Source organism: Oncorhynchus mykiss, chromosome 11, assembly GCF_013265735.2.
Source record: "Oncorhynchus mykiss isolate Arlee chromosome 11, USDA_OmykA_1.1, whole genome shotgun sequence".
NCBI lineage: Eukaryota > Metazoa > Chordata > Actinopteri > Salmoniformes > Salmonidae > Oncorhynchus > Oncorhynchus mykiss.
In genome coordinates, this window is record NC_048575.1 from 15857783 (window position 1) to 15872409 (window position 14627).

General features: G+C 47.3%; 1 protein-coding gene across 2 annotated transcripts; it reads left to right on the top strand.

The window, feature by feature from the left end:
* Window positions 1-736: 736 nt before the first annotated feature.
* Window positions 737-7618, top strand: zdhhc23b (zinc finger DHHC-type palmitoyltransferase 23b). 2 transcript variants are annotated; one of them, XM_021620314.2, is made up of 5 exons: window positions 737-1042; window positions 2373-2546; window positions 2639-3340; window positions 3774-3941; window positions 6401-7618. In XM_021620314.2, exons 2-5 carry the CDS (start codon window positions 2410-2412, stop codon window positions 6672-6674), a joined length of 1281 nt encoding a protein of 426 aa, XP_021475989.1. In that variant the 5' UTR covers window positions 737-1042; window positions 2373-2409; the 3' UTR covers window positions 6675-7618. The 2 variants fall into 2 exon arrangements, with proteins under 2 accessions (XP_021475989.1, XP_021475990.1); XM_021620315.2 differs by having other exon boundaries at window positions 2639-3095.
* Window positions 7619-14627: the final 7009 nt, after the last annotated feature.

The window sequence follows — 14627 nt, forward strand, 5'->3', positions numbered from 1 at the left end:
TGTATTGTAAGATAAGGGGCATGTTATGATCATGGCCAGGCTAAAAGCACTCTACAGTCAGCATAAACCATCTTTTAACCTACTGTGTGAGTTTGAGGTTACTTCACTCGATCAGCACAAATGCCTGGTTGTAGTAAAACTATTAGACTTGTAACTAAGATGCAGTATATTTAGTTACAGTAGTTGAGGAAAGTCCTTGTGTAAAACCACCCGCTGCCTTTAAAAACGTGTTGGCATCATTGCTGAGGCTGTTTAAATATACTCTGTCAGAAGAGACAAGAGATTAAACATACTGGGGATGTAAATACTTTTGATCTGATTCAATTGGCTTCTTTCCAGATCATAAAAAAATCCACCATAGCTCAACACCTCAATGTCACAGAAAGGAGCCGTAGCTCTCCAGTTGATAGGCTATAGTTTGCCAACAAAGGATCTTTGACCTTTGCTGAAAGAACTTGGTTTGGGACCCAAAATAGCCTTCCCCATAACATGTTACACTTTTGTCATTTAGCAGACGATCTTATCCAGAGCTACTTACTGTAGTGTGTGCATACATTTTCGTACGAAAATGTCTATGGGTTGAACAGTTAAAATAAGCTCAATGTTTGCTTATTTCAATGAACATGCTATTGTTGATAAACAGTACCCTTGTCTTGATTCAGATTGGTAAAAATTCATCTGAGGGAAATAAAGGGTTACCTACACCCTCTATTGACGTCAGAAGTATGAAGGAGAAACGGACTCCGCCACTCTCCACAGTACAGGCAGTCGTGTTGCCGCCTACTGACCAGACAACCTCAGCGACAGAGGAGGTGTAGGCTATATGTGGACTTCTGTCTGCTCTTCATTCATACATACCATTGGAAAATACTATCTGTTGAATGGAGTGACTATAGGGTTCCAGCGCTTTCCACAGTAGCCTCTATAGCGTGCGGTCTGGGATTGGAATGACTAAAACATCAGAAGGGAGACGAAACAGCCTACATACCTTGTTGGATTAACAACATTAATAGACTAAACTTGCAACAGGACAGTCGGGCAGGTAGGCTACGTGATTTGCATAGCTACATTCAGTTTGCATTTTTAGGAATGTGCGGTTGTGAGCAACGTTGTCCTGGGGCCAGTCTCATTTCCTCGCCATGTTCAGTAGGCAGTTCCTAATGTACCCTAGCCTACAGTTTTTAAGGAAGTAGGTCAAAAGGAAGTAGGCCATATGACTTTTCATAAAACTACATGAATAGCAGTTATTTTCTATTACACGTGACATGTCTGTTCTATTCACGAGGGGGTTAAGTAGAGTCAAATGATAGCCCGCTATCCTTTACGCAACGATGGGCTGGCTACTTGGTATCAACTTTCCAGACGGTGACATTGTATCCAGCCAGAGGTTTAAGCAGATTGTCTAATTGTCTGTTACTCGGGGCAGCTACCGGTCCCAATTTTTTTTAGGAACTCTGTTTGTGTCTCAACATACTAATGCGTATTTTTTTTGGGGGGGGTGAATAGTATAATACACCAGGTGCCATTTCGAAATGCAGCAGCAGTTCTTCTCTTGTTATGTCAGGCACTGATAGTCACTCAATTAGCCATGTCAGCAAATCATTTTTAGATTGGTAGTTAGTCTAGCCAGCTATTGAAACTTGTAGTAATCATGACTGGATACCAACCGGGCACACAGGGCACGTGCCATGAGGCTACTACAATCTATATTAGATTGGTGGTAGCAAAAACATAAAGGCTAAATGTATTCACTACTCTCTGTATAGGCTAACCCATAATTAAACCTGTGGTCTTCATTTTCTAGGAAATTGGTATCATTTTGAGGAGGGAAAGGCCTTTACTACATGGCAATTCCAGTGGCCTGCGAATGCCACAACATATGTGGTTGATAGGCTATTCAGCAGTCGCCTTCACAGAGTAGATGGCAGACAGCCCAATTTGTCGCCACGCGGTCGAGCCCAAATGGGTAGCAATGTCCTCTGCGCAAGGGCGCATTGGAGACCCACAAGAAACTAGCCTCTCCCGCTCAAATCAGTTGGTTCGGGTTTCCAATTACAGCCAATACCATATAGAGCTAACAATGAATCTCCCTTCTCATCCTCTTCATAGCCTCCCTCAATTGCAAGACATCTCCCACTGCAGAAGGGGGGGTTTGCACTGAGCAAAAATAAATAGTCTAATGTATCTGTACCCTGGGGAGGCATCGACCTTGCTTCCTGTGACTGAGGAGGTATTGGTGGGCTGGGTTATTGTTATAAAGGACTGTTAACCACAACTCCCCGCCACACATTTACCTCCATCTATCTGCATCCCCATGAGAATAGGACACATGCACACACTAACCCACTCTCGCTCACTCTTCATCTCTGCAGGAGACTGAAAACATTCCAGGCTGACTGGCTGTCTGTCATGAAGAAGCGAGCCAATGAGGTGTTGGAGCCGGATGAGCCTCTGTGCTGCTGTGAGTTTGTGGACCGTCAGGGGGGGCGGAGCCATGTGGCAGCCTGCTGCTGTGACTGTGAGGATCTGGACGATGCCTGTGACAGGTGATGGAGTGGCTTACCCATCTACGGCCTGTTACCTAAACACTCTTAGCTAAATATTCTTTATCCAGTAAATGTCTGCTTCTCTCTCTCAGATGGCTGAAGAAAGAGCCCCAGAAGGCAGATTCACTGTCCCGTCTGGTTACCATGGTGAGCGACCGCCTCCGTGTTCCCTGGTTCTGGGGCGGAGCCCGGCGTGTTGATCTATCGGTGCTGCCCCCGCTGCTCCTACTTCCTGTCCTCCTACACATCGCAGCCCTTCACTTCCTGTTGGGCATGGTGGTTCTGACTGCTCTACCGGTACTGGTTCTATGGTACTACTACGTCACCCACCGTAAGAAGGGCCGGACTCTGTTCTTCCTCAGCCTGGCCCTGTTCTCCCTGGGCTACATGTACTACCTCTTCCTCACCGAGGTCTTCCCCAGGGGGGGTGTAGGGCTGACCCAGCTGGGTACAGTGACCCTGGGGGTGGCCCTCACTCTGGCCTCACTCATCCACACCAAGAGAGAGCCCGGCTACGTACGGCCTCACACGGCCGACATCCACAGCACGGTAACCTATCACAGCTCACCTCCGGACAGAGACCCCGCCCACACCAGCCTCAACGGGGTTGGGCAGGAAGTAGTGCTAGCCAATCGGGGGAGTGGGTCGGAGCAGCAGGGCCAAGGGGTGGAGCAGAGGGAGAGTGGGCGGAGCAGGAAGTGGTGCTCTCTGTGCAGGGTGGTGCGGCCCCCCAGAGCGGGACACTGCAGGATCTGTGGTGTCTGTGTCCTGAGGCTGGACCACCACTGTGTCTGGTGGGTCCTCTTAAAAACACCTCTGTCTGTATGGAAAAGAGGCCCTTCTCTGTAATTTCGTACACATGCCATGTCTAAGCAGTGTCATGCCAGGCCTAAGAAGCAATGTTTAAGCAATTATCAGTGACATTATCTTGCCTCTGTGTCATCAGCCATAGGCTTGTGTTTCTGAGTCACACTGATCTGTAATGCACACAATCGTGCAAAATATATATATATATATAATTCAATCACTCGTTCAGATGTGTGTGTGTTTGGAGTAATCATGGGTTCTAAGTATATCTTACATTGTAGTCGTTGAGCAGCAGATGCTCTCATCCAAATGACAAATCAGAGCTGTACTGTATGTTTGTGTGTGTGGTTTAACCGCACGGTCTCAGTACTGTGTATTGTCTGTCTGTGTGTCGTGTCCGTCATGTCGCCACTGTGGCAGGATAAACAGTTGTGTGGGCCAGGCCAATCACTGCAGCTTCCTGTCGACACTCCTCCTCTTTCTGTTGACCTCTCTGTATGGAATCAGTCTGGTGCTGCGCAGCGTGTGTCCCCAACAGAACCTGCTCAGCGCCCTGCTCTACTGCCCAGGCGTCTACAATCAGTACAGGTAACAGGGATGCACAGGACACACCTACCCTATTTATAGACACAAACTACCTTAGCGCCTATTGACGATAGTATCTTCTGACCGGGGTAGTTTTCGACAGTTGCTCTAAACATTAAGACTCATCGCTTGCGGTACCTTTGGAAACATAAGGAACGTATACTTCATATCAGTGATAAAAAAAAGGTAAATTACTTCACACCTTTTGTAGGGTTCGGGTTAGTGTTCCCACACGGCCATATCTCCATGTTATTGGAAGACATAGCTGAAGCGGAAGACATAGCTGATTAGCACAGGTGGCAGCTATCTAGTGTGCTCCAAACACCTGTGTGTAAGCTAACTGGGGAGGAAGTGTTGTTCCTCAGCTGGAGGCACACAGTGTATAGATCTGTTTGAGCGTTAACACACACCATAAACACAATCGTTTCCAGAATCACCAACAAACTAACATGGTCCTAGCCCACCAAGACAGTCGTGAAGAGGCCACAACAAAACCTATTCCACCTCAGAAGACTGAAAAGATTTGGCATGGGTCCTCACATCCTCAAAAGGTTCTACAGCTGCACCATCGAGAGCATCCTGACAGGTTGCATCACTGCCTGGTACGGCAACTGCCCGGCCTCTGACCGCAAGGCACTACAAAGGGTAGTGCGTACGGCCCAGTACATCACTGGGGCCAAGCTTCCTGCCATCCAGAACCTCTATACCAGGCGGTGTCAGAGGAAGGCCCTAAAAATTGTCAGACTCCAGCCACCCTAGTCATAGAGTCTAGGTCCAAGAGGCTTCTAAACAGCTTTTACCCCCATGCCATAAGACTCCTGAACATGTAATCAAATGGCTACCCAGACTATTTGCATTGCCCCCCTTCCCTCTTTTACGTTGTTGCTACTCTGTTTATTATCTATGCATAGTCACTTTAATAACTCTACCTGCATGTACATATTACCTCAATTACCTTGACTAACAGGTGCCCCTGCACATTGACTCTGCACCGCTGCCCCCTGTATATGCCTCGCTATTGTTATTTTACTGCTGGTCTTTAATTATTTGTGACTTATTTCTTTTTTTGGGGTATTTTTCTTAAAACTGCATTGTTGGTTAAGGCTTGTAAGTAAGCATTTCACTGTTGTATTTGGCGTATGTGACAAATACAATTTGATTTGATTTGCAGTATATGATGCACACACACACATGATTAGCTCACTAAAACACACTATTCGGCATTAGAGGCTAAAATGAGCCTGTGAAATGAGGCGGTGTAGATCAATAGTGTCCTAAAATACCCACTGGCACACAGCCAAATGGCTTCCTGGTCATTCTATAAGAGAACAAGTGATTTTTAATTGCATCAAATCAATCTTTTCTTTATCTGGGACATTTAAAGCTGTGAGGTTTTGAAATAGCCAGGTATTTATGGGGGTAATGTAGGTTAATAAACATTTCATCGTATCTCCCCCAACCAGGCCTACTTCTTTATCAACTACTGACCCAGATTTACAGAGCAGTTACTGTATGTGGCTCTGCCGGGTTTATTGTGTAAGAGTGAATGTGTGTGGTTGCTGATGTGCGTTTTGATGTGATGTGTGTGTAGATTCGTTCCATGTCATTTCAACAAGCCATGACACCCACTATCTCAGATTGTTCTGAAGTCATTTCTGTAGTTGGAAACAGATAAGATTAGCATTCCTGAAACATTATTTTGTTGAAAAATATAATTAGACCTCTGAAAAATTAAGCTAATTGATTGCACCCAAATTGGCCATTTTAATTTATAGCATTCATATAATAGTCAATGAAAATATGACCTAATATCTGATTTGGACCAAAATTGTTTGAAACAATGAGTAAGACATGAGGAATCCAAAGAAATTGTCAAAAGCAACCCACGGACCCCCCCCGCCAATTCCACTCCAACAAGGGAAAAACTGTTCAGAAAAAATCTGTTCTCTATATGTACTATATTTATTTAATATCATATACATTAAAATGGCCAATCTGGTTGCAATCAATTAGCTTAATTTCTCAAAATCAAATGACATTTCAACAAAATAATATTCCAGGAATGTTAATCTTATCTATTTCTAACAACCAAAACAATTTCAGAACAAATTTGAGATGGTGGGTGTTGAAATCATTTCTTGTGCTTTTTGAGGTGGAACGACCCTGTAGTGTACTTGTATAGTATTGTCCACTATTCAGCGCTGTAACAAATGGTCTCTTTCTCAGTTTGTGTGTGTGTGTGTGTGTGTGTGTGTGTGTATAGCCCCTTCCCTTTCACATTGGTGTTAGCAGATCTGTAGAAATAACATTGGTGTTGTCAATAGGGTGTAAGCTCCACTTAGCCCATTGTTAACACATATCTGATTCCCAAAAATAAGGGGTGTGGGCTAGTGGCTAGGGACTGTTTTCAGGAATATATGAGTAATATTGGTATCTAAAGTGTGTGTATGTGTGTGTTCCAGCTCGGCACTGTGTTTCACCTGTGCGTGGTACAGCAGCATAGTGACGGGTGGCCTGCTACACCTTCTGGTCCTGCAGCTCATCAACGTCAGCTACAACGTGACGGAGCGAGAGGTGTGCACCGCCCTCCGAGACAAGACCGCCCGCAGCCACTACTGGGGCCTCGTCGTAGACACAGGAGTCTACTCACATGGTTTCCGTGGCAACTGGGCAGAGTTCCTGACAATGGGAGAAGGCCTGCACACACCCTCACCCAGTCTCACTGACTTGGTGTAGCTGAGCTGCTCATCATCGTCATTACATCTTTAGAAGTGATTGATCAAATTGGACGATCCAGGTAGAAGTTGCCCACAGAAACAGATCTAGGATAATTTTACCCTCATACCACAGGAGGCTGCTGAGGGGAGGGCGGCTCATAATAATGGCTGTAACGGTGCAAATGGAATGGCATCAAACACGTGGAAACCATGTGTTTGATGTATTTGATACCATTCCACTAATGCTGCTCCATCCATTACGACGAGCCCGTCCTCTCCAATTAAGGTGCCACCAACCTCCTGTGCCTCAAAGAATCCTGACTTGAACCGTTAGGGGGAAGAACACAAGACAGACCTTGGGTCAGTGTCTATGGGTAACTTCACCCTCTGTGATATGGGCTAGAGTTGAAGGATGCATCTGATGTACTGTCTTTCACCAACAGATGGCAGCATATCTCCACACCTCAGACTTCTGACTGCCATCACCTTCTCTCCCCAGTTGTCCCAAATATGTATATATACACTAGATAACTGACAGGAGGCACTGTATTGAAGCACCTCCATCTTGGCACTGCCCCACCGTTGTAAAAAATATTTTGGAAACTATAGAAATGCATTTACCAAATGTCTACATTAGTGTTTGCAACGTTTATTCTGTCACAGACACCTTAATGCAGCGTTTCCCAAACTCAGTCATCAGGAACCCAACGTGTGCATGTTTTGGTTTTTGCCCTAACACTACACAGCTGATTCAAATGATCAAAGCTTGATGATTAGTTGAGTATTTGAATCAGCTGTGTAATGCTACGGCAAAAAACAAAATGTGCACCCCTTAGGATCCCGATGACCAAGTTTGGGGAAACCCTGCTAATAAATTACACTGAACAAAAACGCAACATGTAAAGTGTTGGTCCCATGTTTCATGAGTTGAAATAAAAAAATCCCAGACATTTTCCAAACGCACAAAAGGCATATTTCTCTCAAATTTTGTGCACAAATTTGTTTACATCCCTATTAGTGAGCATTTCTCCTTTGACAATATAATCCATCCACAAAACAAGGTGAATCAATTCAGGATTCTGACAGGTGTGGTATATCAAGACACTGATTAAACAGATTGATCATTACACAGGTGCACCTTGTGCTGGGGACAATAAAAGACCACGTTTTGTCACATAACACAATGCCACAGATGTTTTGAGGGAGTGTGCAATTGTTATGCTGACTGCAGGAATGTCCACCAGAGCTGTTGCAAGAGAACAGAATGTTAATTTCTCTACCATAAGCTGCCTCTGTCATTTTAGAGATTTTGGCTGAGCTAAATTATTTATTTTTTAAAAGTACTAATGTTACTGTGAAACTCCTGTAGATCTGAGAAATGTAATGGTGAAACTAGCCAACTGAAAAAACAAGGTGAATCAATTCAGGATTCTTGAAAGTCAGGAAAATCCTTGTTCTGCAAAGAATCATTATTTTATAGTTGGAAAAATAGATTGAGCAAGCAGTAGGTATTTATAATTACATGTGGAGTAGCGCTTTATCATTGATGACATCACGTGCACCGTGTAGGACCTTAAATTATTCTGCAATCATAATTTATTCGAAAAACACCATTTCTATCATTTGTCTCAAAGTTTGACAAAATAAAAACCTACCCCTGTCGAACGAATACAAGTGTTGTGGATGTTCAGAACATTTGTCCTATACTGTATCTGCCGTTTCCATTAGGCTACACACGTTTTTTGGCGACATTGTTTTGTCCCCCGAATAAACCTGTAAATGGGACCCCTGCCTACAGTGATCGGTTCTGTTCTGAAGTAGCGCCCAAGTCAATACCCTGTCCCTTAGCTAAACCATTTCCTACAACTACAATAACACAACCACGTATGGTACCGTGACTGACAGCCCCAATCTCATCTCTACCTTTCCTTTTTATCTCTGCTTGACCTTGTCCACCAGTGGGCCAGCAACCTTCCAGCAGTCATCGAACACCTACTTCAAGAGTCCAGGTCGGAGAGCAGTGAGCTGTGGTTAACCCAGGATGGCGTGGAACCCCAAGAGCGCACCCTTGGATTACAATGGCAATGTCTGTCTGACACTCTTAGAAATAAGCACGGTCACATGAAAGTTGAACCCACCATGCGCAACATATATCGGATCCTTGCCAGCCAGTATGATCCGCTCTGCTTCATCGTCCCATACACCACACGGTCTACGGTTGAAGTCCAGAGGCTCTGGGATAAGAAAAGAGGGTGGGATGACCCAGACCTACCTGGTGTCACGTTTCTTCAAAATCGAACCCAGAAGCAGACCAGGACAAGGAGAGTAGGAAGAAGGTGAGTATTTATTTACAAGTGAATGTGAATGGGTAGATATATCCAGGTGGCGTAGCGGTGGTGAGTTGATGGGAGTAAATAGGTGGATCCAATGGGGAAGCGGAATCCTCCGACGACCAGGCGGGAATGGGGTAAATGATCCGGGTGAGTAACTGAAGACGGAACAAACGGAGGTAAGTTCAAGGCAAGCAATACGTAACAAACAACAAAACAAATTCTATCCAACTTGAGGCTGATACTCTGGCACAACATACTGTTCATGGCTAACGATCCGGCAGGGAATGGATGTCAGGTCCGGGCTTATGAAGAGGAGAGATGATGATCAGGACCAGGTGTGCAGAAAGCTGATGGGATACAGGTGCGGGTAATCAGAAACCCCAACTGGCTACATTGCCCGGCAACCAGACAGGGCGCGTTCCAGGACGCCGGAAAAAACTCTCCAGGACAGAACATAGGCAAAAAACAGACTCAGGAAACGGGATTCGTGACAGTACCCCCCCTCCGACGAACGCCACCGGGCAGACTACCCGGAGCGCCAGGGTGGAGGCGGTAAAAGTCACGAAGCAGGTCATCGTCAAGGATCTGACGCCGAGGAATCCAACTCCTCTCCTCAGGACCATATCCTTCCCAATCCACTAAATACTGGAACCCTCGACCCCGCCGTCTGGAGTCCATGATGCGGCGCACCGTGTAGACAGGACCACCTCCGATCATCCGAGGAGGAGGAGGACGAGGAGGAGGGGGTAACAGAGGACTGAGGTGAACCGGCTTGAGGCAGGAGACATGAAAGGTGGGGTGTACTCGAAGCGTTGCCGGCAATTTGAGTCGGACCACAACAGGGTTAATGATTCTCTCCACCACGAACGGACCAATGAACTTTGGTGACAGTTTCCTCGACTCAGTCCGTAGAGGAAGATCCCGTGTAGCCAACCACACCTTATCTCCGATGGTATAAGCGGGAGCAGGAATACGGCGACGATTCGCCTGGATCTGATACCGGTCAGAAACTCTAAGGAGGACCTTCCTGGCCCGATGCCAGGTCCGGTGGCAACGACGAATGTGGGCCTGGACAGAAGGGACCGAAAGATCCCTCTCCTGAGAAGGAAACAAGGGAGGTTGGTATCCGTACAGGCATTGGAAGGGGGACATCCCAGTGGCAGATGAAGGAAGGGTATTATGGGCATACTCGACCCAGGGTAATTGAGATGACCAAGAGGTGGGATCAGAGGAGACAAGACAACGCAGCGTGGACTCCATCTTCTGGTTGGCTCTCTCCGCCTGACCATTAGATAGGGGGTGAGACTGACCGTTATCGGGCCCGGGCTGTGTCCGAAGAGCCGCCATCACCTCCTCCTCAATCCTCCATGTAACGGCTCCCACGACAACGTTCTGGGGAAGAATCATCTCAGTCTTGGCCCCACTCTCCTCCGTCTTGGAGAACATCCGGGACAGGGCGTCCGCCTTCCCGTTCTTCGACCCAGGTCGGAACGTCAGGGAAAAATTGAAGCGTCCAAAAAACAAAGCCCACCGGGCCTCACGGGAGTTGAGACGTTTAGCCGATTGCACGTAAGCCAGATTCTTGTGGTCAGTCCAGACCACAAACGGTTGCTCCGCTCCCTCCAACCAGTGACGCCACTCCTCCAAGGCAAGCTTCACAGCGAGAAGCTCCCGGTTACCCACATCGTAGTTTCTTTCAGCTGGAGAAAGACGACAAGAGTAGAAGGCGCAGGGATGGAGTTTACCATCAGTGGAGCTACGCTGGGACAGGATGGCGCCCACCCCCACATGAGACGCATCCACCTCCACAACGAACTGACGGGAAGTGTCAGGTTGAGAGAGAATCGGGGCGTTGGTGAATCGGCTCTTCAAATCTAGAAATGCTCGGTCTGCCTCAGGAGACCAACAGAACTTTCTGGTGCAAGACGTCAGTACAGTTAAAGGGGCGGCCACCTGGCTGTAATCACGGATAAACCTCCGATAAAAATTTGCAAACCCCAGGAATCTCTGGAGCTGCAATCTCGTACCGGGCTGGACCCAATCCCGAACCGCCCGAACCTTCTCTTGGTCCATCTTGATCTCTCCCCTGGAGATGATGTACCCGAGGAAGGACGTTGTGTGGGCGTGAAAATCGCACTTCTCAGCCTTCACGAACAGACGGTTCTCCAATAACCGCTGCAGGACCTGCTTGACATGCTGAACGTGGCTAGAAAGCTCCTTCGAGAAGATGAGGATATCATCCAGGTAAACGAACACAAAAATACCAATCATATCTCTCAGAACGTCATTCACCATACTTTGGAACACAGCAGGAGCGTTGGTCAGTCCAAACGGCATCACCTGGTACTCGAAATGTCCCATTGGAGTATTGAACCCAGTCAACCACTCGTCCCCCTCTTTGATCCGAACCAAATGATAAGCATTACGTAAATCAAGCTTCGTAAAAACCGTAGCACCCTGTAAAGAATCGAAAGCCGAGCTCATCAAGGGCAGGGGATACTTGTTCTTGACCGTAATATCATTCAAACCCCGATAATCAATACACGGTCGAAGAGAGCCATCCTTCTTGCTCACAAAAAAAAATCCTGCTCCCAGAGGTGATGACGAGGGCCGAATGAGACTTGCAGCTAGAGACTCCTTGATGTAGGTCTCCAAGGCCTCACGTTCAGGTCGAGAGATACTGTATAACCGTCCATTGGGAAAGGCGGCTCCAGGAAACAGATTAATCGCACAGTCATAAGGTCGATGGGGAGGAAGGGACTGAGCCTTCTGTTTACTGAATACTTCACCCAACTCATGATATGTTTCTGGAACCAGGGACAAATCAGGAGGAGCAGAGTCACTGACCTGACTGGAAACGGCAGGAGAACAGGCAGTCCTAAGACAGTTAGCATGACAATCAATGCTCCAACTAGTTACCTTACCCGTCACCCAATCAAACGAGGGATTGTGTTCCTTCAGCCAGGGGTAACCAAGAACCAGAGGAACATAGGGCGAGGACAGAATGAAGAAGGAGATAAACTCTGAATGATTCCCCGACAACAACATCTTAACCGGTTCAGTCCTCATAGTGATCTGTGCCAGACTACTGCCGTTCAGAGTGGTTGCTTCAATGGCTTCCGGCAATTGCTCCTTGGAAAGCCCCAGCTGTTCCACCAAGTCGGCATCAATAAAGCTGGCATCGGCACCTGAATCGATAAAAGCGTTCATCTCTAAGCTCTGATCCTTATTCATAAGGGTCGCAGGAAAACGGGGTCTGACAGGTTTCTTGAGAGGTTGAATCTGGCTCGCTAAAATTCCTCCCAAAACTAGCGAGCCGGGCAGTTTAACGAGCGCTGTGGACAAGTGGAGATGTAATGTCCTGAGCTACCACAGTAGAGACAGCTGTTGGTCTCACGTCTACGTTGGCGCTCCTCCTTAGTTAGCCCGTGTCGCCCCACTTGCATTGGTTCAGGATCTGGTGGCAAGACCCCTCCACTAATCTCGTGTGGGGAATAACGATCAATACGTTCTGGTTCACTTCCTGAACCGAATGGTAACCGAGTTGCTGATTGATTGGATGGGCCCCACTGCTTCTCCCTCCTTCTCTCTCGGACTCTATTATCTACCCAAATAGATAAAGTGACCAAGCTGTCTAGGTCACTAGGCTCTGGATAGGATATCAGCTCGTCCTTGAGTTGCTCCGACAACCCCTGGTAAAAAGCCGCTTGTAGTGACTCCTCATTCCAACCACTCTCCACAGACAATGTCCTGAACTCGATCATAAAGTCTGCCACAGTGCGAGCTCCTTGGCGAAGAGTGAACAAACGTTTAGCTGCGTCCTTACCTCGGACTGGATGGTCAAAAAGCCTTCTCATCTCTCCCGTGAATTCCTGGTATGAAGCCATGCAGGTCCCCTGTCGTTCCCAAATGGCTGAAGCCCATTCCAGAGCTCTTCCACGCAGCAGTTCAATAACAAAGGCTATCCTAGCCTTGTCAGTGGCGTAAGAATGGGGCTGCAGATCAAACACTAACCCACACTGCATAAGAAACGAACGGCATCTTCCCAAATCCCCTTCATATTTATCAGGCGTCGGTACCTTGGGTTCACGGAAGGAAACCGCATCAGACACGGCAGGTGAGATGGGTGAAACAGGTGGTGAATGAATCGCCAGCAAACTGAGCTGATCCTGGATTTGTGTCAAGTTAGCAGATAAATTCTGGATTGCAACTGCTATCTCCTGTAGCGCCGTCTTGTGTTGTCCCAATGTCTTCCCCTGCTGGGTAATGGCATGGCAAACGGAATCCAGGTCCGCTGGGTTCATTCTTGGCCGGATCGTTCTGTCACGTTTCTTCAAAATCGAACCCAGAAGCAGACCAGGACAAGGAGAGTAGGAAGAAGGTGAGTATTTATTTACAAGTGAATGTGAATGGGTAGATATATCCAGGTGGCGTAGCGTGTAGCGGTGGTGAGTTGATGGGAGTAAATAGGTGGATCCAATGAGGAAGTGGAATCCTCCGACGACCAGGCGGGAATGGGGTAAATGATCCGGGTGAGTAACTGAAGACGGAACAAACAGAGGTAAGTTCAAGGCAAGCAATACGTAACAAACAACAAAACAAATTCTATCCAACTTGAGGCTGATACTCTGGCACAACATACTGTTCATGGCTAACGATCCGGCAGGGAATGGATGTCAGGTCCGGGCTTATGAAGAGGAGAGATGATGTTCAGGACCAGGTGTGCAGAAAGCTGATGGGATACAGGTGCGGGTATTCAGAAACCCCAACTGGCTACATTGCCCGGCAACCAGACAGGGTGCGTTCCAGGACGCCGGAAAAAACTCTCCAGGACAGAACATAGGTAAAAAACAGACTCAGGAAACAGGATTCGTGACACCTGGGGTCATCCTACTCACCTGAAGATCTTCTCCAAAAAAGAATAGTGTGGCTTATTTGGGAGAACACATTTCCACAGCTGTCTCAGGTCACACTGCCAAGGTGTTATGTCTGCCCCGACATGGATCTCCCAACCAGCACAAGAAGTGTTCATGTCTTCAGTGATGCCTCAGAACGTGCGTACGTTGCCGTCGCTTACCTCCGTACTGAAGACGGCAAGAACAAGAGTGGCCCCGAAACGACAACAGTCGATGCCAAGACTCGAGCACTGCGCTGCACTCACCGGTGCCCAGCTGGCTGTGGTCATGAGAAAATAAATGACCCTGGAAATCTATGAGGTCATGCACTGGTCAGATTCTACAACCGTCTTAACCTAGCTCCAGTCAGACAGGTACAGCGTATTTGTAGGTAGTGGTCTCTCCTTGATGTAGGGTGTTTGCTGAGTTATGTCCAAGGTTCTGGATTCTGAGGGGGAGGGCAGCCAGTCGCCATTTTCAGTTTGGCTGCACCGAATGCAGGAAGTGGCGCGGCCAGCAAGATGTGCCTAGGATGGTTGACCTGCCTCCAACCCGACTGTGTCTCCACAAACCCACATTCTATTCTATAGGCGTCGACTGCTTTGGACCGTATATCATCAAGATTGGCAGGAGAAATGAAAAGAGATGGGGCATCATCTTTAAGTGCATGACCACCCAAGCTGTACATGTGGATCTACTGACGAACATGGATTCCGATTAGTTCCTAATGGCGTTGACGCTTCA